Here is a 25,437-nt window from a genome sequence, read left to right as displayed (position 1 = left end):
ATACTGCCTTTAAACATGGAGGTTCTGTAACCGCTAGTTATTGGTAAATCTCTCCTGTAGCCCCAATGCTTTCCCCCCACACGAATGTATGGGGCATGGAACCTTATGCGTTGTGTCCTGGACATGAATCCAAAGGGATTGGGTACTTGCTCTTTAGCCGAATCGTAAGGACAAAATACCTGAGGACTTGTGAGGAACGCTAAAATGGTTTCACTACGGCTGGCAAAAATAAAAAATAAAAAATGTAATTAATTTTTTTAAAAACCCAGTTTGCTACTGGATTTTGTTCGCTGCAAAATTCAATGCAAATTTGTTGATTTCCTCCGGTGGGGTTAGGAGGAAGGAAATCTATAGAAATTCGAGGAAAGCAAAACAAAAAAACAACCCCACAGAGGTGTGTGTGTGTGTTTGCTTCTCTGGTGCAATGGAATGGTACATATCGAATGGTGATTTGGTGTGAGATCAGGTTACCAGACGTCCCCGTTTCTTGGGGACGGCAGTCTCCGGATTTACAAATCGGTCCCCTGAAAAAAATCCATTTATTTAGTAGGAAGTTGAAAAGTGTCCCCGGATTCATTGGGGGGGGGGGATCTGGTAACCTTAGTGTGTGTGAGAGGGAGATATCCTGTTGCTGTGGCCTGTCCCTGCAGCAGTGTGCAGATTCCCCGAGGCAGGCGATGGAGTTGGCAGATGAGGTATAGCCTTCTATTAAACAGCTGTGGCTGGGAGAGGGAGCGCTTTGCGGGGGCGAGGGAATGCCACGGGAGAGGGTGCGTGGGAGAAAGTGTGTATGCGTACGCGTTAGCCATGTTCTGGGGAGAGAGGCAGTGAGTGGGAGAGAAACTATATGCTTGGGAAGAGATTGAGATGAAAATGTGTGCTTTGATGAGAGGGAGGGGGAGGGAGAGAGAAATCTTACCTGCCCCAAACAACTCTCTGTCGTCTTCTTCTGGGGGAGAGATTGTGCATGGGACAGGTTGTGGGGTACATGGGGTCACCAGGACATGTTGGCTGGGGTTGGGGGTTTTTTAAAAGAAGAAGACGAAGAAGAAGAGGAAGAAATTTTATTTATTCCCCGCCCTCCCCAGCCAGAGCCGGGCTCAGGGCGGCTAACATCAATAAAATTTCAGTAAAAACATAATAAGAAGAAAAAGAAAAAAAAAAACAATTTAAAATACAGGTTAAAATGCAATTTAAAATGCAGCCTCAAAGTCAAAACCATAAGGGGAGGGAAACATAAGGGTGAGACCAAGTCCAAACCAAAGGCCAGGCGGAACAGCTCTGTCTTGCAGGCCCTGCGGAAAGATGTCAAGTCCCACAGGGCCCCAGTCTCTGGTGACAGACAGTATCTTGGGTTCCATGTTGTTTGAGTACCAAGGCGTTTGAGAACCAAGGTACCACTGTATGCAAAATGGCAGCGTATCATTTGCGTAGTTCACTACGCTTGCAGGATCCTGCCTTTTCTCTCTGTGCTGAATTTTGGTGAGGTATCCTCCCCCTTCCTTTCAGGCACGGGGTATGTATTGCCATGTGATTTGAATTCACTGCCCTGACAATTTAACATATTGTCAGTGGGGATCATTCTGGCATTCGGATGAGGGTGAAACAGCAACTGTGGTTGAGTAGGCTTGAACGGAGGTTCCTATCTTGGAAATTATCCATTGCCCAAGTGAAGAGAGCCAAGACGCCAGGGAAAGGAAGCAAAAGTGGTCTGGACTCCAGGATTCTGTTACTTCGAGGCATTAATGCAAAATTGCATGTTGCGATTTTTCTCTACAACAGATGTTTCAGGCCCAGCAGGAGTTGCACTCCAGAAACATTTCTACTAGGTTGGAAACATAGCTGTCAACCGTCCCTTATTTGGCGGGAAAGTCCCTTATCCCAGCGCTGTGCCCCGCTGCTGTCCCTTATTGAGGATGTCCCTTAAATTTCCCGGGTTTCAAAGGAAGCAGCTCCTCTCCCTCCCTCCCTGCCGGCCAGGGAGGAGGGAGGCTCCAACTGTGTTGATTGGCTGCGTTGCTCACCCAATAAGGAGCCTAAGAACGACTGGGGGGTGGACCTTGCATGCCTTGTGCCAATCAAATCGGCCACATTGCCTGGGGACTCGCCTTTGCTCAGCGCTTCCCAGCGGAGACGTGACGGTGTTTTTCCTTGCTGCATCCCCTTTGCCAGGTTGCTGCGGAGTGGGAACCACCGCTTGAGGCTTTGTTTGGCTGCTGGCTGGGCTCTCTGCCTTTGGCTAGGAGGGGCTCAGAAGTTGAACATACCTGTGTTCAGAAAATCCCTTGTTTTGGCTGCTGATCCCTTATTTCCGAGGCTGCTGGTCCCTTATTTTCAAATCTGTAAGTTGACAGCTATGGTTGGAAATGGCTGCTCCACAAAAAGCAAAACAAAAACCCACAAATCCCCACACAGAGAAAGCTTGCTCTTCAAGGAGAAGTATACAAAGCAGCTTCTTCCCCTGATGAGCTATTTTTCTACATTAAGGGGAATATTCCCCCCCCCCCCACTACCCAGGTACCAATGTCCAAGCAAGTCATTTCCCCAGCTGAAGCCTGAAACCCCAGACGCCAGAAAAAAAGATTACCACTTTTGTTCTGCAAGGTTTCTAAACCGGCACTTGGCGTTTGAGAATCTAGGATTCGAAAAATGAAGAGTATATTTTTATACACCACAGTGGCAGCAAGAGTTCTTATCGCTACAAAGTGGAAGACTGATGAAATCCCCTCTACCCAATAAAAATGGATCCAGATTATGCGGAGCTAGATAGTTTATCAGAAAAAAATAAATAACAAACCAAAACAGGAACTTATTTCAAAATGGGAAACCTTCAAAGTTTATTTGAAAAACAATTGCAGTAGTTTAAACTCTGTCGCAGCATTTGAATAACTTTAGCAATAGATTTAAGAAAGATATGAAACTTAATACAAATCAATAATTAGTTAATTTAAGATAAAAATATGTTTTGGCAACAAATAATAGATAATTGAAACAAGGAATGGATGGGAGGTTAGGTCAATAGTCCAAGGACCGCTTTTTGCTTTATTGATTTGTAACTAATATTGTCTTTATCATTGTTTTATTTGTATTCTTGTCTTGTTTTTTCCTTTCTTGATTATCAGTTAAAAGAGAGAGAGAGAGAGAATCTAGGATCTAGGATGTGGTCTTTTTGGAGAGGGCTGGTTGCCAGCGGAAGCCAGAATATTTCTCAGGGGGCTGGGGGAGGCAGAAATTAGTTCCATTTCCCTGAGCTGCCACTGGCCATTTCAACGCCAGGTGAAGCTCTCAGTTCTGCACCTCATTATCCCCAAGGAGCCAGTATTTGGGTGTTTGGAGGAAAAGGTAAAGGTAAAGGGACCCCTGACCATTAGGTCCAGTCGTGGCCGACTCTGGTGTTGTGGTGCTCATCTCGCTTTATTGGCTGAGGGAGCCGGCGTACAGCTTCCGGGTCATGTGGCCAGCATAACCAAGCCGCTTCCGGCGAAACAGAGCAGCGCACGGAAACGCCATTTACCTTCCCGCAGGAGCGGTACCTATTTATCTACTTGCACTTTGACGTGCTTTCGAACTGCTAGGTTGGCAGGAGCAGGGACTCACCCCGTCGCGGGGATTCGAACCGCAGACCTTCTGATCAGCAAGTCCTAGGCTCTGTGGTTTAACCCACAGCGCCACCCGCGTCCCTGCATGGAGGATACTTCTGCCCAAATCCTCACTGCTCAGGTAGACTGCTCCTGCCCAGAAGGTGTTGTGTTAAAAAAAGAAAAGCAGCCGTAGAAGATTGATAATACAGTGGTACCTCGGGTTACATACGCTTCAGGTTACAGATGCTTCAGGTTACAGATGCTTCAGGTTACAGACTCCGCTAACCCAGAAATAGTACCTCGGGTTAAGAACTTTGCTCCAAGATGAGAACAGAAATCGTGCTCTGGTGGTGTGGCAGCAGCAGGAGGCCCCATTAGCTAAAGTGGTGCTTCAGGTTAAGAACAGTTTCAGGTTAAGAACGGACCTCAGGTACTTAACCCGAGGTACCACTGTATATGAAATAGAACGATATGTCTCAGGTGAAATGTTTATTAGAATGCAGTATGTAAATAGGCTGGGATTAAGAACAGCATGGAGAGAAAGACCGGAAGTCAATTTTAAAAGAGAAATGTATAACAAATTTGGAATCTGGAATCAGTGCATTTTCCCAGGAGGTACTTAGGGGCATGCAGTACTGGCACCTATTTTGTTGTTAAAAAGTGTGGCACTTACTGCAGCAACTTCGTGGTGAGTACAAACGCCTATTTTTCTAGAAAGAAAGAAAGAAAGAAAGAAAGAAAGAAAGAAAGAAAGAAAGAAAGAAAGAAAGAAAGAAAGAAAGAAAGAAAGAAAGAAAGAAAGAAAGAAAAGCACTGTCTGGAATATATATGGCAAGATTTTAAAGTTAAATAAAAACTGGGCTCCAAAATCTCTTGATGCAGAGGAATGGGCTGTGTGACTCAAGAAAGGAAAGCCTATCGTCAACAGAACCTCCATGTACAGAACCTCCATGTACAAGAGCAGTATATCTCTGGGTAGCAAAAGCTGGTTGACTCGGCTCACTTTCTGGAGGACCAGTTGCTATATCTCAGCTTAGCCTATCCCAGAGGGTTGTTTTGAGGATGGTGAAACTTGCAGGATGGAAAGGAATGCTCCTTCGCTAGAGGTTTTTAAGTGGGGAGGGTATGGCCACCAATCAGAGATGCTGTGGCAGTGTGCTCCCTCGTGTTGGCAGGAGGGTCAGGCTAGATGGCCTTCGGAGGTGCCCCGCTTACGATTCTGTTGCTATCTGTGCACCACCTCGAGAAGGTGGGATATCAGTGTACAGTGGTACCTTGGTTCTCAGACTTAATCCGCTCCGGAAGTCTGTTCCAAAACCAAAGCGTTCCAAAACCAAGGCACGCTTTCCCATAGAAAGTAATGCAAAACGGATTAATCCGTTCCAGACTTTCAAAATCAACCCCTAAAACAGCAATTTAACATGAATTTCACTACCTAACGAGACCATTGATCCATAAAACGAAAGCAATAATCAATGTACTGCACTATAAAGTAAATAAGGCAGTATTGTAGATGATAAAAATTAAAATTATTTTTTTTCTTACCTGCACTGATGATAGTTAATATTTGGATGGGGTTGCTTTTAACCCTTTCCACAGTCACACAATCAATCAATCAATCAGTAGCTGAACTGGGTTCCACACAGTCACAAAAACAAATGAACCGAAAAAACCCACAAAAACGCAAAATAAATAGCAAAAGCGTGGAACTTAATCTGTTCCGGAAGTCCGTTTGACTTCCAAAATGTTCAAAAACCAAGGCACAGCTTCTGATTGGTGCAGGTGCCCTGGAAACAATAGCCGACAGCCACATCGGATGTTCGGCTTCCGAAAAATGTTTGAAAACCAGAACACACACTTCCGGTTTTTTCGGCGTTTGAGAACCGAGGCGTTTGAGAACCAAGGTACCACTGTAGTCTCTTCTTCCTTACGCCATGTTTCCCCCTGACTTAGCGGATGCTGACAAGAAGCTCTCGGCCGAGGAAGAGGAAGCCCGGCGGATTGCTGAGATGGGGAAACCGGTCCTGGGGGAAAACTGCCGCCTCGAAGTCATCATTGAGGAATCCTACGATTTCAAGGTGAGGAGGGGGACACGGCAGGTGCCTTGCCCAGCCTCGATTCCCAGCCCTTCGCACCCATGTGGCGTTGTGGTTAGAGCGTCGGACTCTGAGCTGGGAGGCCAGGGTTCGAATTCCCACTCAGCCACGACGTTCAGCGGGCGACCTTGGGGTCCAGTCACCGCCTCTCAGTCCAACCTTACAGGGTTATTGTTGTTGTGGGGATTAAAGGGGGAGGGGGAGGACCACGCAAACCCCCTTGCCCTCCTTGGAGGGAAAAGGAGGGATACGGATGCATTAAATAAATAACAACAAGCAAGCGACACAAAAAGGCTTCGCTGAAGCTTGATTTTGGTTTGGCATTTGTATGGCGCTTTTGCAGCTCAAAGTGGCTCACAACAGTAACATGAAGCATTCTACTCTTACCATTGTGCTATTCATAAATGCCAAATTATATTACCGTATTTTTCACTCTGTAACACGCACCCGACCATAACACCCACATCGTTTTTAGAGGAGGAAAACAAGAAAAAAAATATTCTAAAAGAAACAGTGGATGTATGATTTTTGTGGTTCATACTGTGGCCACAGACGGTGAGTTTGGGGTAGCCCAATGCAAAAATCCTGAGGATCCATGTGGATCCATGCTTTGTAACCACGTTTTTGCACCACTGCAGCCCCAGGCAACAGTGGGTGCATGATTTTTTTGGTGCAAGCTGTAGCCATGGACATGCTATGTGATCTGATGGTGAATTTGGGGTGACCCAGTGCAAAAATCCTGAGGATCCATGTGGATCCGTGCTTTGTAACCAGGCTCTCTCTCCTCCCCACTCAGCGGCTCTTCTCCCGCTTTGCTGTTTCAAAGCAAGCCACAGAGGAGGGAAGGAAGGGGAACCATGGATCCTCTGCTTACGACTGCAGCAGATCCCCCCGCCATCCGTAGGCATTCACTCCATAAGACGCACAGACATTTCCCCTTACTTTCTAGGAGGAAAAAAGTGAATGTTATGGAGCAAAAAATACGGTATTTAATAATAGTTAAATGATGATACAGTGGTACCTCTGGATGCGAACGGGATCCGTTCCAGAGCCCCGTTTGCATCCAGAAGCGAACACAACCCGGTCTGTGGGTGTCGCGATTCGCCGCTTCTGCACATGCGTGTGACGTCATTTTGACCGTCCGCGCATGCGCGAGTGGTGAAACCCGGAAGTAATGCACCCCGTTACTTCCGGGTCACCGCGGAGCACAACCCAAAAATACTTATCCCAAAGCTACCTCAACCCGAGGTATGACTGTATTATTTACTACCCCAATATAGATTTTTTTTTGGTTATGCGTGGAGAACTGAATTTAAGACTGACGAAACCACGACCCACACTGCTCCCCCCAAAACGCCACCTGCCCTAGACTTTTAGAGCAGTATCGTACCACAGTCATGGCTTCCTGTGCAGAATCCTGGAAACTGTAGTTTGTTAAGGGTGCAGAGAGCTGTTAGGACACACACACACACACACACACACACACACCCCCCCCGCATTCCCCCTCATGGAGCTACAATTCCCAGAGTTCCCTGGGAATTGGAAAGATGGTTAAACCACTCTGGAAATTGTAGCTCTGGGAGGGGAAGAGGGGGTCTTCTAACAGCTCTCTGAGCCGGTAACATGCTGCAGTTCCCAGAATTCTCTGGGGGAAGCCATGGCAGCTGAAAGTGCTATATGCATATCAGGCAGACCTGACTGTGCTTCTGTTACTCTCCTTCTGTAGAACACAGTGGATAAACTCATCAAGAAGACAAACCTGGCTCTGGTGATTGGCACACACTCCTGGCGGGAACAGTTTCTAGAGGCGATCACCGTGAGTGCAGGTAGGCGGCTCTAACTTGGGGAGATTGAGAGAGGCTGCCGTCGTGAGCTTACCCTGCGACTGTTGCCCAAGGCCCTCTTCTGTGTGTCTGCTCCCCGGGAGGTCCAGAGGGTGGCAATGCACTAGCAGGGCCTTCTCAGTGGTGGCCCCTCGCTTGTGGAACCTCACCTAGCTCCTGTGGGGAGCTGTCTTGTACATCCAAATCAACCTTGATTGATTTACCTTTGCATTACGGAGGTCAGTCCTGCTTAGAGATTTCTCCAAAGGATTTGAGGAAGGGTGAAAGGGAAGTCAAAGTTTTTCCTTTGGGGGCGGGGCAAGAAGGGGCAGATTGCTTTGGCTGCAGGTGTCTGTACCCAAACTGCATGGCTCAACAGCAAAATGGGCGTGCCCCAATGCTTCTCCGCCCCCAAGTCCTTTCCCCCGTTCCCCCTCTGCCACCTGCCCTTCTTTTCAACCTCTTCTCCTTCTCCATTCCCCCACCATCCCCTCCTAATGGTCATCACCCTGTGGTTTGCAGGGCGAGCGCCATCTGCTGGCAGCCATGCGAACTACAACCTGACGACAACCTTACACAAATGTATGCTAGTGAAGAAACGCAGGAAAAAACACATTGACCTAAACACTGATATAAACGCCTTCTTCTGATGCACTCCCTCCCCTTCCTGCCCATCAACACCTCTCAGCTTCCTGGCCCTCACCAAAGACTCCACCCATCTCCCCCCCCCCCGGCTCTCAGAATTCACTTTTTAAAAAAGAAGGGGGAGGGAAAAGGATTCCTTGCGGCGCCTTCTGGCCATACCCCTCCTTCACCTCACATAATTAGCTGTGGGAAAGAAAATGGATTTATTTAATTTTTTTTTGCACTGATGACTAAGTAAATCTGCCAAAATCTATGATTTTCCTCTCAACCAAGGAGCCTAGAAATTACTTCTCTGGCGACAAATAAATAAATAAAGCACAGTCGTTGCGTAGTTTTGCTGCTGCCCTGAAAATCTCTTTACGGTGACAGCACCCGCTATAAAAGCTGTGGGTGGATTTTTTATTTTTTTTAATGCTGGGGGTGGGGGTGGGAATGGACCGGGAGGGAAACAGAAAGAGAAATTATATATTCTCCCCCTCCCCCGAGTCCTGCACTGCTGTCCACCCACAATGTTCTTTGCTTCAATCTCTCTCCTCTTCACACGGTCAGCCAGGCCTCCCCCCACTCTGACACTCTTTGGTAAGGAATAGAGAGAGAGAGAAGGAAGGAGACTATTTTGTGCCATAGAATTATAGAATTGTGTAGCTGGAAGGAACCTAAAGGCTGTTGATGGATGGCCATCCTGACTTGGCCCCAGACACACTGATCAGATGCTTGGAAGCTGTGGCTGGATGGTTACGTGGGAGTAGCTTGAAGTTAAATCCTGTGAAGACAGAGGTCCTTTGGCTGGGTTGAGATGATGGGATGGGGGGGGCAACTCCCATCTCTTGCGGGGGCGCAATTAGTGCCAGCACCGTCCGTTAAGAGTTTGGGTGTAATCTTCGACACCTCCCTTTCCATGGAGGCGCAGATTGCAGCTATAACAAAGGCGGCATTTTTTCATCTCCGCCAAGCTAAGCAGTTGGCTCCTTACCTCTCTCGCCCTGACCTAGCCACTGTGATCCACGCGACGGTCACCTCCAGACTGGATTATTGTAACTCGCTCTACGTGGGGCTGCCCTTGAGACTGACCCAGAAACTCCAGCGGGTACAGAATGCCATGGTGAGACTCCTTACGGGGTCCTTGCCGCAGGATCACATTCACCCAGTGCTATACCAGCTGCACTGGCTCCCGGTGGAGTACAGGATCAGGTTCAAGGTGCTGGTTTTAACCTTTAAAGCCCTATATGGCCTAGGACCCTCATACCTACGGGACTGCCTCTCCTGGTATGTCCCACAGAGGAACTTACGATCTTCAAACAAAAACATCTTGGAGGTCCCAGGCCACAGAGAGGTTAGGCTGGCCTCAACCAGAGCCAGGGCCTTTTCAGTACTGGCCCCGACTTGGTGGAACGCTCTGTCACAAGAGACTAGGGCTCTCACTTCCATACATCACTACTGGGAAAACCATAGCTTTAACTATACGGACCTTTGTCGGCAAGGTGATGTCTCGGCTTTTTAAGATGCTGTCTAGGTTTGTCGTTGCTTTTCTCCCAAGAAGCAGGCGTCTTTTAATTTCGTGGCTGCTGTCACCATTACATTATAAAAACACAAAATTCATTATCAAAATGTAAACAGAAACAGCTGAATACACTCTCCGCCCACCAAACCCAAATAAAAACAGTTAAAGGTTTTTTTTAAAAAAACACACACACAGAAACACAATTAAAAAGCAGTTTAAAAGAATGCAAACAGTATTCTCTGCTGGGTGGCAGCAGTCCTTTTGTCGTCTATCAGGCCCCGCCCTAGGCCTGACAAAGGTGAGGCAGACAGGACCCTCAGAAATCAGTAGAATGAGGTATAATGATCACATAATGATCTCCCAGTCATTATGTGGCATGGCCGTGGTGCCCTCTAGTGGCCAACCTGCCTTACAGCATCTTCCAGGATAAACAACGAGAAGAAAACTGCTTCAACTCAATACAGGTAGGTTGCTTCACCCTTCTGGCATTAACGGCAGCTTGAACTGATATTGAGGCTGAGCAGGCGAAGCATACAGGTGTCAAGGGAGATTTTTGCCTCTTTAATTTGCACAGGTGAATTTGCTGCTGCGAAAGGCCAGACAAGAGAGGCAGCGCGGTGTAGTGGTTAGAGTGTCGGACTAGGACCTGGGAGACTGGACTTCAAATCCTCGCCCTGTTTAGGGAAGCCTTTAATGTTTGATGTATTACAGTATTTTAATATTTTTTTGGAAGTCGCCCAGAGTGGCTGGGGAAGCCCAGCCAGATGGGCGGGGAATAAATAATAAATTATTATTATTATTGCCATTTAAATGGGCATCATTTGATCGATTTCAGGGCAAGGCTTACCTGCCCCCCTAATATCTTATTCAAGTTGGCACCCCTGTTTGGAGGCCTCCCCACCCTCTTGGCCCAGAAGCGCCTCTAAATCTCAGTCCCTGTCTCCCTATCCCTAGGAGACGAGGAAGATGAGGAAGACGGGCGTGAGGAACGCCTCCCCTCCTGCTTCGATTACGTCATGCACTTCCTGACGGTGTTCTGGAAGGTTCTCTTCGCCTGCGTGCCGCCCACTGAGTACTGGAATGGGTGGGCTTGCTTCAGCGTCAGCATCCTGGTCATTGGGTTGCTGACGGCCCTCATCGGAGACCTGGCCTCCCACTTCGGCTGCACCGTCGGCCTCAAGGACTCTGTCAACGCCGTGGTCTTTGTGGCGCTGGGCACATCCATACCAGGTATTTATCCTTGTTATGTACTGAAGTTCTCACCCTGGGCCAGCAGGGGGATACTGTAGATAGTTTTCGCTCAGGTCCACATATGGAAATAAGGGATTGAAAGTGACGTTCAGTGATTGGATAGTTACAGAAAGTGGTTACTGTTGCGTTGTAAAAGTAAAGGTAAAGGGACCCCTGACCATTAGGTCCAGTCGTGGACGACTCTGGGGTTGTGGTGCTCATCTCGCTTTACTGGCCGAGGGAGCCGGCGTACAGCTTCCGGGTCATGTGGCCAGCATGACTAAGCCGCTTCTGGCGAACCAGAGCAGCGCATGGAAATGCCGTTTACCTTCCCGCTGGAGTGGTACCTATTTATCTACTTGCACTTTGACATGCTTTCGAACTGCTAGGTTGGCAGGAGCAGGGACCGAGCAACGGGAGCTCACCCTGTCGTGGGGATTCGAACCACCGACCTTCTGATGGGCAAGTCCTAGGCTCTGTGGTTTAACCCACAGCGCCACCTGTGTCCCATCTGTTGCGTTGTAGTGGAGCTCTATATAAGCAGGCTGGCTGAACCCTTCAGTTCAGTTCTGTTCTGGCCTGTGAATAAACAAGAGCTGTTTGAAGAATCGCTGTGTCGTCTGAGATGTTCACCCACAACTTAACAATCCTGACGGCAGAAAGGGGGCGGGAAGACTTGCTGCGAGGTGGGCCTCTGAACCCCCAGGGGTGACCAGCGCTCTTATGCCCACGCTCAAGAGGTCGATGATCTTTCGCTGGATCTCTTATAAAAGTTTCTGTTGCAAATACGTTCTTACCCTTAACCTGATTCCCACCAGAATTTCACACCCAAAGGAAAGGCCAATTTAGCAACTGAAACGTAGGAGACAATAGTATGCGGGTGCTGTTATCGTACAGCAAATTCGCAACATAAGCGGGCAGCAGTTCACACAGCATGCACACCTGATGATCTTGAGAGTCCAAATAGGATCCCTGGCTTCCCCCAAAGCCTAGCAGCTCTTTGCCCACTCCAAAGACTCGTCTACAGTTCTGTTTGTCCCATGATTTGTAGGCCCAAGTCCAAGAGGTCCTTCCTTTCGTCCTACCACTTTTAAACCTGCTCTTTACTGCTGAATTGGAACAAACATCAGTTGAGTTTTCTGGGGCTTGACATTTGTTCCTTTTCAGCAGGAAAGAGCAGGTTTCCCCAGGGAAAAACCTAAAAAAATCAGGGGACAAACATAAGTGAGGATGAGCCCTAAAAGTGAAGTGAGGACATTTGTGACCCAGGGGGGTGGCCTTCCACCCCAAGGCAAGCCCCACAAATAACCCAGAGATGCATTTTAAATAAAAGGACACATTCTACTCATGTAAAAACACCAGGACGCGGGTGGCGCTGTGGGTTAAAGCCTCAGCGCCTAGGACTTGCCGATCGAAAGGTCGGCGGTTCGAATCCCCGCGGCGGGGTGCGCTCCCGTTGCTCGGTCCCAGCGCCTGCCCACCTAGCAGTTCGAAAGCACTCCCGGGTGCAAGTAGATAAATAGGGACCGCTTACTAGCGGGAAGGTAAACGGCGTTCCGTGTGCTGCGCTGGCTTGCCAGAGCAGCAATGTCACGCTGGCCACGTGACCCAGAAGTGTCTGCGGACAGCGCTGGCCCCCGGCCTCTTAAGTGAGATGGGCGCACAACCCTAGAGTCTGTCAAGACTGGCCCGTACGGGCAGGGGTACCTTTACCTTTACCTTTAAAAACACCAGGCAGACCCCACAAATAACCCAGAGATGCATTTTAAATAAAAGGACACATTCTACTCAAGTAAAAACACGCTGATTCCTGGACCATCCGTGGGCCGGATTTAGAAGGTGGTTGGGCCGGATCCGGCCCCCGGGCCTTAGTGTGCCTACCCATGGGTAAGACTTTCCTTTTGATTGATCTACTTATTTACTGCCATGGGGGAGGAAGCCAATTCCCCAAAGCCTGACAAGAGGCCAGCCATGTCCTCCCTTGAAGGGGGCACTTGACTGCTGTTGCCCCCTTGTGGCACCAGGGCATCAGGGCAGGCTGAGGAGGAGGCTGCGCAGGGGGTGGGGTCCCCCCCAGGGTTGTCGGCCCCCCTCTGCTCCTGCTGACCACGGCTCTCCTCTTCCCACAGACACCTTCGCCAGCAAAGTGGCCGCCCTCCAGGACCAGTGCGCCGACGCCTCCATCGGCAACGTGACCGGGAGCAACGCCGTCAACGTCTTCTTGGGCCTGGGCGTGGCCTGGTCCGTGGCGGCCATTTACTGGGCCTTCCAAGGCAAAAACTTCGAGGTGGAGACGGGCAGCCTGGCCTTCTCCGTCACCCTCTTCACCATCTTCGCCTTCGTCTCCATCAGCGTCCTCATGTACCGCCGCCGGCCGCACATAGGGGGCGAGCTGGGGGGTCCCCGAACCCCCAAAATCCTCACCACTTGCCTCTTCATGGGCCTGTGGTTCGTCTACATCCTCTTCGCCAGCCTCGAGGCCTACTGCCACATCAAGGGCTTCTGAGGACCGCTGGGGTGAACGCGTGGGGTCGGGCTGGGGAGAGATAGCTGGCCGACGGGGGGGGCACCCTCTCCAAATAGACGCTCCTGCAGCCTGGTTCCCCCACAAGTTTCTGAGCATCATTCCCCGCCAGCCAGCCAGCCAGCCAGCCAGCCAGCCAGCCAGCCAGCCAGCCAGCCACCCCTCTGAACCACACAGGACAAGGTGGCCTCCTCTTATCTCCTCGCCTCAGGAGCAGATTCCTGTCCAATGGCTGCTCCCAAAATTTCCAGGCATCTCCAGGCCATATTTGCCCCCCTGCCCTTGTCCCAATTGCTCTCCAAGCAGGACATTTCTGTTCCTCCACTCTTCGCTCCCCAAGGGGGTCTGCCATACTCCAGTCCTGGGGTCTCCTCCCCCCCACTGGATCTAGGGACACCAAGAGAGATGGGAGCATGGTGTGTGTGTGTGTGTGTGTGTGTGTGTGTGTGTGTGTGTGTGCATTCTGTTTTTAACACCCAGCTACCGCTGTGTCTGCAATGTGTCTGCTCAATCCCCCTCCTGTGGTTCTTCAGCTCCACGGCACCTGAGACCACAAAACTAGGAGGGACCAATCACTTTCCTTCCTTCTCTCGCTCCCCCTTCTTGAAGGCGGGCGTGGCGTTTTATGAAGGCCGCTCTCGAGAGGTGAATCCTACGCCAGCAGTAGCGTGATGGGGTTTTGCCATTTGTTTTCTATCTCTCTCTCTCTTTAAATGATTTCGATGTTCTCGACAGTTGCTTCCGACGTGCTTTTGGAAATGGTTTGGGGTTGTCATCAGGCCGGAAACACGTGACAACCGGCTCCGGCCCAAATAGAAGGGGACGTTTGACCTCAACGTTCATCCTCCCCACACACTGCCCACCCCCCTGTTCCTGGGATTTTGGAGGGGGGCCAACGGACAAGCAAAATCTCCTGCTGCTTTTTCTACGAGGTCATGTTCACCAAAGCAGTGAACGTCTTTTGGAACAGCGCCATAACTCGCTTTTAACTCCTGTTCTGCTCTCTACGGCGAAAGGTGTTAGAATAAGGGTCTGTACCGCCCTGTTTTTTAAAGGAGGGTGACATCCCTGACCTTCCGACTGTTAGGGCAGGGTCTTCCTCTCCTCCTTTCCTGGAATGTCTTTCTCCACCACAATGAGAAGAATTTCGCTCTTGGTGGGTGGCTGGGAGAATGGTATAGTCCTCTTTAGGAGTCGTTTTGTACCTTATCTGTGGTGGAATGGTGTGGCACAACACTATGGACGATTCTCTCAGATGGCGGGGGGACCCGATGACCTTCCTTTGAACTATAGGTATGGGTTGTCCTCAGTGATCCACTCAACCCCATGTGATTCTTTCAGAGAATCGTGTGGGATCCAGGAAGGAGGACAGAGAAATTTCAGTGTGCCAGAAATGTAAAAATGATGCTCTTTTGCAGGGGGGTGGGGCGGGGCTGGGGAGGTGACAGATGGCCTCACCTACATGCAGAATGTGAATGGAAGCAGGGACGTTGCCTTGAGCGAATGCCGTTTCCTTCTGGCCATCTGAATGTGCAGATCAGTGTTTGTAGATCTTACCGTATTTCCCTCTGCAGGCAACGTGAAGGTCTCTTTCTGGAGCAAAACATTTGCTTAGACCAGGGGTCGGCAACCTAAGGCCCGTGGGCCACAAGCGGCCCATAGGGGTTGTTTAAGTGGCCCATGGACACCCGCTCACTCAGCTCCCATGCGCCACACTAAACCAATGCAGAGCAGAGTGGGGACTGCCTTCCGCAATGCTGGCTGGCTTCCCATTGGCTGCAGGAAGCTCCTGCAACCAATGGGAAGCTGAACACACCTCCTCTGCTCTGGAAATAGCTGCGCATGAGTGTGTGCATGCACACACACTCCAGCCCACCGCTGCGTCTACAGGACCACGAACCAGCCCAATCCACAAAAACTTTGCCGATCCCTGGCCTAGACTTAGCATTATGATTGACACTTGGGCATACCAACTCCCTGGTTTACTAGAAATGTCTTAGCTTGTGCTGAGTCTTCATTCCCACCCAGGTACAGTGTACAATCATGCATGCCTGGCTGAGACGGAAGAGACTGGAGACCAGCCTTTGCTCAGAACCTATTTTGCAACAGTAGGAGGAAGTGCCGCCATCTTGAAACTGGGAGCTCTGGGCTGCTCCAAGCTTGTGGCTTCCATGGAATCTCCCTCTCTTTGATGAAACCGTTCCCTCTTCTTCGCCTCCTTCTAATATCTTTTCTGCACAAAGAGGGAAGCCCCCCCTCAGTTTATGAACACGGATGCAGGGAGCGAGAGATCAGGAAGGTCCCATCCTCACAAATCTGCTCCCAACATGGTCGCAGTGCATGCATTTCATTGCCTCTTTGCTTCCCACTCTCTGGGACTTTCCTTCTTGCCCTCATGCCCATGGCCATCCCAGGTGCCAACCAGATATGGCCAGGCACTCTAGCACCATGCCTCTGATGAATGGAGTGGGGATTATTTGAACTCTTGGCAAGACTCCGTTCCTTCTCCACCGGAGCTTTGGCATCCAATTTCGTCTTTTATCATTGGCCGGTGGACTTCTTTCTAGAAAACCAGCAGATCTGAAACCAGACTCACTGCCGTTGGGCAACATTGCTGTCCAATCATACTTGGTCTTAGAGGTTGCCTAGCTTTAAAAACATGGCAGATGATGGGTTTCAATGACTGGCTGAGGAGTGGAGCCAGGGTGGAGGACCAGAAGACTGGCTGTGTGATCGGAAGACACAAGTTTCACTGGACAAACTGGAAACACGCTAGCCGGTTGGAAACGGCCATCTCAGCCCATCCATTTGTGCACCACAAAGCTTCCTGCAGTGTCTCTAGCTCCAGAAATCCCACGTGGTACAGTTCTGTTTCAACCCACTATTTTGAATAGAGCCAACCCTACCATTAGACAGAGTGAGGTGGCTGCCTCAGGCGGCAGTTGCTGATGGGCAGGGAGCAGTGTTCAGGGCTGTGTTTGCTTTGGGACCTGCCCTGCTGCCGCCAGGTGTGGTGTGGTGTGTGGGATGTTCTCCTATTACCATGTTGAAAGTGAGATCTTCTCTAGGCAGGTGGTTCCTTTCCGAGTGTCTTCTGCAACGTGCCATCGATGCAACGATAGTGCATTGGTGGTAGGTTTATAATGGAAGCACCATTCTGCAGTTCTTCTGCAACGCTTCCTCAACGTTGCTGCATTATTGCCACCTGAAAGCACAATGAAAGCAGGACAAAAACAAATAAAAAGTTACAGGATTTCAGCGGGAAGTTATGGGAGACGCACAAATGGGAAATGAAACAGTACGTCTGCTCCAAACGTTTTGCAGGCACAAACAGTATTGAAACCTGGCTTGCGTATAACAGCCCTGATACCATCCTGAGAACAAGCCATCATGAATGCACAATAAACAGGATTTCTGGAGGGGCCCTAATTTTCAACCACCAGCCTGGTTCATTTTCTTAAACTTGGAATGGGGTGGTGCTGGTGGAAGGGAGCCATCATGCCCTTGCTTGTCTCAGACAGCAAAATAACTTGGGCCGGCCCTACCATTGGTTCACCTACTTATGAGAGCAATGGCGTGGGGACTCCAGATCCCATCATCCTTGGCTGTTGGTGATGCTGACTTGGGCTGGAGGGCGTTGGAGTCCAGTGCAGCAAAAAAGAAGAAGCTAATGCTATTCTAGGCTACATCAACAGTTGTATAGTGTCCCAATAAAGGGAAGTCATAGTCCTGTTCTCTTCCGCCTTGGTCAGACCACACCTGGAATACTGTGTCCAGTTCTGGGCGCCATAATTTAAGAAGGATGTTGACAAGCTGGAAGGTGGGCAGAGGAGGGCAACTGAGATGGTCAAGGGTCTGGAAACCAAGCCTGATGAGGAACGGTTGAAGGAGCTGGGTATGTTTAGTCTGGAAAAGAGGAACCGGAGAGAAGATACGATGGCCATCTTCAAATATCTTAAGGGCTGTCACATGGAAGATGGAGCAAGATTTAAGACTAGTGACTGGGAGTGGCTGCTGATAACAGGTAACACCAGTCCTAAAGGATCTTCACTGGCTCCCAGTATGTTCCTCAGCACAATTCAAAGTGTTGGTACTGACCTTTAAAGCTCTAAACGGCCTCAAAGGGCCAGTATACCTGGAGGAGCATCTCCACCTCCATCATTCAGCCCGGACACTGAGGTCCAGCTCCGATGGCCTTCTGGTGGTTCCCTCCCTGTGAGAAATAAAGTTACAAGGAACCAGGCCTTCTTGGTGGTGGCGCCCTCCCTGTGGAACGCCCTCCTGCCAGATGTCAGGGAGTTAAAGAATTACACAACTTTTAGAAAGGGAAGTTTTTAACGCCTGACATTTTATTTTATTTTTATATTTTGCTGGAAGCCGCCCAAAATGGCTGGGGGGGAGGACCCAGCCGGATGCGCGGGGTATAAACAATAAAATTATTACTATTATTATCATCATTATTATTTCCTCTTGCTCTGGAGGGTGTGGACCTGAACCAATGGATTCAAGTTACCAGGAAGGAGATTCCGACTAAACATCATTAAGAACTTTCTGACAATAAGAGCTGTTTGAATGGGGACTCCACTGGAGGTTTTTAAGCAGAAACTGCCTGGCCATCTGTCACAGATGCTTTAGTTGAGAATCCTGCATTGCAGGGGGTTGGACTAGATGACCCTCAGGGTCCCTTCGAACTCTACAATTCTATGATTCTATGAGCACATACAGGGCCATGGGTTCCTTGACTTGGTGTGGTTAGGTTTAGGGATGGCTGTGCCCCTTTAAGTAGGTCTAAGAAGAAGGGCCATAGCTCAGTGGTGGAACATCTGCTTTGCATGCAGAAGGTCATGGGTCCAGTCCCCGGCATCTCTAGGTAGGGCTGGCAGAGCACAGTCTGAAATCCTGGAGAGCCGCTGCTGCCAGCCAGTGTAGCATAGCTGTCAACTTACAGATTTGAAAATAAGGGATCAGCAGCCAAAATAAGGGATTTCCCCAGCACAGGTATATTCAACTTCTGAGCCCCTCCGAGCCAAAGGCAGAAAGCCCAGCCAGCAGCCAAACGAAGCCTCAAGCGGTGGTTCCCACAGCACAGCAACCCGGCAAAGGGGATGCAGCAAGGAAAACCACCGCCACCTCTCCGCTGGGAAGCACTGAGCAAAGGCGATTCCCCAGCAACGCGGACGATTTGATAGGCACAAGGCATGCAAGCTCCACCCCCCAGTTGTTCTCAGACTCCTTATTGGGTGAGCAACGCATCCAAGCAACATAGTTGGAGCCTCCCTCCTCCCTGGCCGGCAGGGAGGGAGGGAGAGGAGCTGCTTCCTTTGAAACCCAGGAAATTTAAGGGACATCATCAATAAGGGACAGCAGCAGGACATGGCGCTGGGATAAGGGACTTTCCCGCCAAATAAGGGACGGTTGACAGCTATGCAGTGTAGGCAGTACTGAACTGGAAGGATCAATGGTCTGACTCAGTACAAGGTACCTTCCTATGTCCCTCTGACACTTGCTTTGGTTACTAATTAAACAGAGCCACTTGACAGCATTGGAATAAGTTGGAAAGTATTGAGTACTGTCCAGAGGTAGTTTTGCTCCAGCTCACCTCAACCCTGGTCGGCGTGGCCTGGGGTCAGGGGTGGTGTGTTCGAGTCCATCAACTTCCGGGAGGGAGTACGAAGCTCCTGCTCACCTCTAGATGTCATGGGAGATCTCAGGAGTTGATTGCTCCCCTTGTGGAAATTCCACCTGGGACAAACGTCCCATTTGCCCAATAGCTGGGCCGATCCCAAGCGAGAAGTTACCCATTTCCCAAGTCCTCTCCCAAGACCAGCTTTCCTGCCCATATCTTTGACATGACTTCACTTCTTGGGGGAGGCTTCCCTCCCTCTCTTTCCAAGAATGGGGTGGGAGCTTTATGAACTTGACGCTGGATGGGAGCTCTTCTTGCCCTAGAAGACGGGTGCTCGCGTTTCGATTTTTTTAAAATAAAAACCTTTACCACCTGACTTTCGTAGCCCAAAGTATGGGTACAGTTTTCTAACGCATTTGTGGGGGGCAGAGAGGGAAATGTTATTGCATTGGTGGGAGGGGAATAAAATGTGGTGTTTATAATATCTGGTTTTCTAACCACTTCTTCCCTTTCGGTGTATGACGGAAGATACTTTTCAGACTAAGAGACTTTGTAGTTTCTTTCTGCTTTGCAGTACTGGGGAGCGGCGGGGAAAAATCTTAATTTAGCAGCCTTCTATTTTCACTTTTCTAGTTCGCCGGCTCCTACTCTTGCTCTTAACTTTTTAATTTTTTAAAACTCTGCATTGTACACTTCCTCTCTCTCTCTCTCTCTCTCTCTCTCTCTCTCTCTCTCTCTCTCTCTCCCTCCCTGTACAGGTTGCCATAAGATACTGAATCTTGCCTGTTATTCATTTTGCAAAGAAAAAAAACAAAACACAAAATCAACAACCTTGTTTAGCAGAACTTGCATGATGCTCTCCAGAGGCAAATGAACAATTTATGAATACATGTTATTTTGAAGGGGAAAAAACAGCGACACCTGGATCCTAATTGAGTGTGGTTATTTTCAAGACGTGGGTCTCTTTGACTTTTCAGATCTGGGTACCCCTGTTGGGTTGGTGGCTTCCTTTGGGGTCTATCGCAAGAACATTCGCACCAGACTTTTGGAAATGGAAACCCGTTTATGTTAAATTCACACGTATTTCAAATAACTACCAACTGCTTTAAAAATAAATTTAAAAGCTTACAGAAAGGAAGAAGCAACACAATTGTTAAAAGACCAACAGGGGTTGGAAAGGCAGGTGGACTGCTGCTAGTTCTGGAGCTTCCTCAGGCAAAACGGTGGAGGAATTTTGAGAGTGCTGAAAAGAGGATTTATTTTCTTATTTCCTTCATAAAATGTATAGACCGCTTGATTGTAAACAACAACAAAAACACCCTCAGGGCTGTTTACACAAAGAATAAAACAATGAAATCATTAGCAAACAAACAAACAGTTAAGAATAACTATTTTTATTCTTATTTTTTTAAAACCCAAATAAAATCAATGATAAGATAGCAACCAGATTAAAACACATGTCACCATTCTACCTAGCTGGAGAGGCTTGACTAGACATTTTTTTAAAAAATATCATTAATTTATATTATTATTATATTCTGACAAAGTAGTAATCATAAATAAATAAGAATTAAAATGTGCACCCCTCCTCCGAGACCATCCAGCCTCCCAAAACTTCAACACCTCTTGCGATGGTTTGGCCCCTTTCCATTTTAACAGTACAAATTCTACAAACACCTTCCATATCTCCTCAAAATCATCTCTCCTGCATATTCCCCGTCTCACCTTAACGGCACATGTTAATTTATCATTAATAGCCATATCCCACACCTCTTTATACCATTCTTCCATTTTATATTCCGCTTGCCCCTTCCCAGCTATCATAATTTGTGCAGCTGTCAATAAATTTGTGAGCAAGTCCTTCGTAGCCTGTGAACCTTCCACCCCATTGTCAATTGATAATTACGCTGCCTCTGGATTTTTGGCCAGCTTTTAACCCAGAGATTTCTGTTATCTCATTAAACACCCTTTGCCAGAAAATGTGTGCATTTTTACGCCCCCAGCGCAGGTGAAGACAAAAATGTTTTTAGCAGGTGCCGAAAGGAAGGTGTCAATCGGCAGGGAGTTCCAAAGTGTAGGTGCTGCCACACCAATAGATCAATTCCTTACACATGCAGAATGAGTATTACAGTGGTGCCTCGCAAGACGAAATTAATTCGTTCTGCGAGTTTTTTCGTCTTGCGATTTTTTCGTCTTGCGAAGCATGGTTTCGGAAAAGTTTTGGAAAAGCTTCAAAAATCACCAAAGTCTTCATAAACCTCTAAAAAGGCTACCACACCGCGTGCTATGAGTTGCTCCTCGAAGTCAAGTCGCAACTGTATTAACGGTTTTAAGAAAAAGGAAACAAACTTGCAAGACGTTTCCGTCTTGCGAAGCAAGCCCATAGGGAAAATCGTCTTGCGAAGCAACTCAAAAAACCAAAAACCCTGTCGTCTTGCGAGTTTTCCGTCTTGCGAGGCATTCGTCTTGCGAGGTACCACTGTATGTGGCGCTTCTATGAAGAGTGCCCCGTTCCACAGATGGAAGTGGTTGGGTTGGCACACATTCGATAAGGGTCTGATAATATGAAAACAATTCCAGAGAGCCAGTGTGGTGTAGTGGTTAAGAGCAGTAGATTCGTAATCTGGGGAACCGGGTTCGATTCCCCGCTCCTCCACATGCGGCTGCTGGGTGACCTTGGGCCAGTCACACTTCTCTGAAGTCTCTCAGCCTCACTCACCTCACAGAGTGTTTGTTGTGGGGGAGGAAGGGAAAGGAGAATGTTAGCCGCTTTGAGACTCCTTCGGGTAGTGATAAAGCGGGATATCAAATCCAAACTCTTCTTCTTCTTCCACAGCAAGGGCGTTCTGCAACCCCTAGTGTGGTGAGTTGGCACAGGGGAGTATCTCGGGCCTGGATCTCGGGCAGACTGTGGCACACAATTCCTTATAACAGGATGTGGAGAAAGCAGGAAGGGAGACGGCGTTAAACCTCTCTCCTCATGATAGAACCCAACGAGATCATCCAATAAAGGGGGGGGGAGCACAGTCAAAAGGAAGTAACTGTATTTTTCTCTCCATAAGACGCACCTGACCATAAGACGCACCTAGTTTTTAGAGGAGGAAAACAAAACAAAACAAAAATATTCTGAACAAAACAGTGGATGTACGATTTTTGTGGCCACAGACTTGGGATTTGACGGTGAGTTTGGGGTAGCCCAATGCAAAAATCCTGTGGATCCACGTGGATCCGTGTTTTGTAACCACATTTTTGCACCATTGCGGCCCCACGAAACAGTGGATGCATGGTTTTTTTGGTGCAGGCTGTAGCCATGGACATGCTACGTGATCTGATGGTGAATTTGGGGTGACCCAATGCAAAAATCCTGAGGATCCATGGGATTTTACCTCCCCTCTCCCAGGCAGCCTCCTTTATTGCTAGCGTACCTTATCTCGCTCCCGATCGCTTGCCAATCAGCTGCTTCCTTTCAATACCCCCTTCCCTCTTTCAAAAAGAAAAAAGCAAAAAGCATGATCTGCTTTTCTCCCCTGGGCAATTCGGCTCCAGGGACCACGCATTCACTCCATAAGACGCACAGATATTTTCCCTTACTTTTTAGGAAGAAAAAAGTGTGTCTTATGGAGCGAAAAATACAGTACTTCTTCACATAGTTAAAACTACCGTACATAAAAAGGGGTTTGGGCAAATTCACGGAGGAGGTTCAGCCTATCAATGGCTGCAAGTACTAATCTCCAGTTCCGAGGCAGAGAATGTCCCCAAATCAAGATTTCTCGAACTTGGGTCTCAAGCTGTTTAGAGCGGGCATCCCCAACCTTTGGCCCTCCAGATGTTTTGGACTACAATTCCCATCATCCCTAACCACTGGTCCTGCTAGCTAGGGATCATGGGAGTTGTAGGCCAAAACACCTCGAGGGCCGCAGGTTGGGGATGCCTGGTTTAGAGGCTACAAATCCCATCATCCCTAGCTAGCAAGACCAATGGTCAGGGAACATGGGGGATGTAGTCCAGCCAGAGACCCAAGTTTGGGAAACACTGATCGAAATACTACTAGTGAAGGACCTGTGTGAGTGTCTGGAGGCAGTTGGAGGATGGATGGCGGCTAACAAACTTAGGTTGAATCCTGATAAGACAGAAGTACTGTTTTTGGGGGACAGGAGGCGGGCGGGTGTGGGGGACTCCCTGGTCCTGAATGGGGTAATTGTGCCCCTGAAGTACCAGGTGCGCAGCCTGGGAGTCATTCTGGACTCACAGCTGTCCATGGAGGCGCAGGTCAATTCTGTGTCCAGGGCAGCTGTCCACCATCTGGTACGCAGGCTGAGACCCTACCTGCCCACAGACTGTCTTGCCAGAGTGATGCATGCTCTAGTTATCTCTCGCTTGGACTAGTGCAATGCGCTCTATGTGGGGTTACCTTTGAAGGTGACCCGGAAATTACAACTGATCCAGAATGCGGCAGCTAGACTGGTGACTGGGAGCGGCCACCGAGACCACATAACACCGGTCCTGAAAGACCTACATTGGCTCCCAGTACGTTTCCGAGCACAATTCAAAGTGTTGGTGCTGACCTTTAAAGCCCCTAAACAGCCTCGGTCCAGTATACCTGAAGGAGTGTCTCCACCCCCATCGTTCTGCCTGGACACTGAGGTCCAGCACCAAGGGCCTTCTGGCGGTTCTCTCCCTGCGAGAAGCAAAGCTACAGGGAACCGGGCAGAGGGCCTTCTTGGTAGTGGCGCCCACAATAAACAACTACCTGATATTCAGAAGACATATTTCCCTGTTTCTTTGGGTGCAGAGAGTCTTCAAAGAAAGAACGTGGCATGCAAACACCTACAATGAGGGCCACTAGGTGGCACAGTAGGGACATGGGTGGCGCTGTGGTCTAAACCACAGAGCCTAGGGCTTGCTGATCGGAAGGCTGGCGGTTCGAATCCCCGCGACGGGGTGAGCTCCCGTTGCTCGGTCCCAGCTCCTGCCAACCTAGCAGTTCAAAAGCACGTCAAAGTGCAAGTAGATAAATAGGTACTGCTCCGGCGGGAAGGTAAACGGCGTTTCCGTGCGCTGCTCTGGTTTGCCAGAAGCGGCTTAGTCATGCTGGCCACATGACCTGGAAGCCGTACGCTCGCTCCCGGCATACAGCCACAACTGGACCTAATGGTCAGGGGTCCCTTTACCTTTACCTTACATTGATTATTGCTTTCATTTTACGGATCAATGGCCTCGTTAGATAGCGAAATTCATGTTAAATGGCTGTTTTAGGGGTTGTTTTTAAAAATCTGGAATGGATTAATCCCTTTTGCATTACTTTCTAGGGGAAAGCGTGCCTTGGTTTTGGAACGCTTTGGAACCCACAGCGTCACCCGCCTCTCAGTAGCAATGTATTAACGGTTAAGAAAGCCTGCTCTCGCTACAGAGGCTTTGCTTTCCCTCAATTAGCTGAGAACAAAACTCAATTGGAGATGACACACAAGCACTTACCGTATTTTTCGCTCTATAGGACGCACCAGACCATAGGATGCACCGGACCATAGGAGGGGGAGAACATGGAAAAAAATTTTTTCTTGTTCTCCTCCTCTAAAACAAGGTGCGTTCAAGGTGCATTCACCCAAAACCTCCGGAGCGCAGCGGGAGGCTTCAGAAGGCTACCTTGGAAGCCTGGAGAGCGAGAGGGGTCGGTGCGCACTGACCCCTCTCGCTCTCCAGGCTTCAGTGAAGGCAACCCGAAGCCTCTGGAGCGCGGCGGTAGTTCCCTCTGGGCTCCGGAGGCTTCAGGTTCCTTTTGACCTGCTCTTTGGGGCTGGTGATGGTGGGGAAGCCAGCCTCAAAGACCCGCTGCCCCCCGAGCTTGTGGGGCTGGCGGTGGGGGGAAGCGCTGCTTTCTCCCACCGCCAGCCTCAAAGACCAGGTCGGGGAGCAGCGCGAAGGCGGCAAGAGGGGCAGCGCTCCGTCTCCTTGTTCTGGCTTTGGGCTTAGCCGTGCAGCCTGCATTCGCCCTATAGGACGCACACACATTTCCGCTTAATTTCTGGAGGGGAAAAAGTGCGTCCTATAGAGCGAAAAATACGGTAATTAATACAGCCTTGATAGTAATATTATTAATTGCATTTATTTCCCACCTTTTCCTCCAAAGAACTCAAGGTTTCATACACGAGTCTTCCCCTCCTCAATCCCCAACAAAAAACCCTGCAAGGTAGATCAGGCTGAGAGGCAGTGAGAGGAGTGAGGATTTGGACTCTAACCACTACACCACGCTGTCCCCCCAAGCAGTGGTTTCCCCCAAGGTCAAGAGCCTTCCCATGTTTACTCACAAGTAAGCCTCATTCAGCAAAAGGTCCCAACAAGGTTAATTAATTTACAAGTTTCCTGCTTCATGTTCACTGCTGTTGCTTCTTGCTGATGGGGGATTAGTGATTA

At 49.1% G+C, this 25,437-nt stretch overlaps 1 protein-coding gene across 1 annotated transcript in view; it reads left to right on the top strand.

The window, feature by feature from the left end:
• The window catches only part of SLC8A2 (solute carrier family 8 member A2), a 131,369-nt gene extending 113,521 nt beyond the window's left edge, over positions 1-17,848 (top strand). Inside the window, exons 5-8 of the mRNA XM_028742023.2 lie at positions 5,535-5,659; positions 7,404-7,503; positions 10,601-10,876; positions 13,006-17,848. Coding sequence (XP_028597856.2) covers positions 5,535-5,659; positions 7,404-7,503; positions 10,601-10,876; positions 13,006-13,382 — 878 coding nt within the window. The 3' untranslated portion in view covers positions 13,383-17,848. The remainder of the gene's footprint in view (positions 1-5,534; positions 5,660-7,403; positions 7,504-10,600; positions 10,877-13,005) is intronic.
• Positions 17,849-25,437: the final 7,589 nt, after the last annotated feature.

This window comes from Podarcis muralis, chromosome 7 (genome assembly GCF_964188315.1).
Source record: "Podarcis muralis chromosome 7, rPodMur119.hap1.1, whole genome shotgun sequence".
Classification (NCBI taxonomy): Eukaryota; Metazoa; Chordata; class Lepidosauria; order Squamata; family Lacertidae; genus Podarcis; species Podarcis muralis.
The sequence above is the reverse complement of the archived record's forward strand: the minus strand, read 5'-3'. Positions and strand labels throughout refer to the sequence as shown.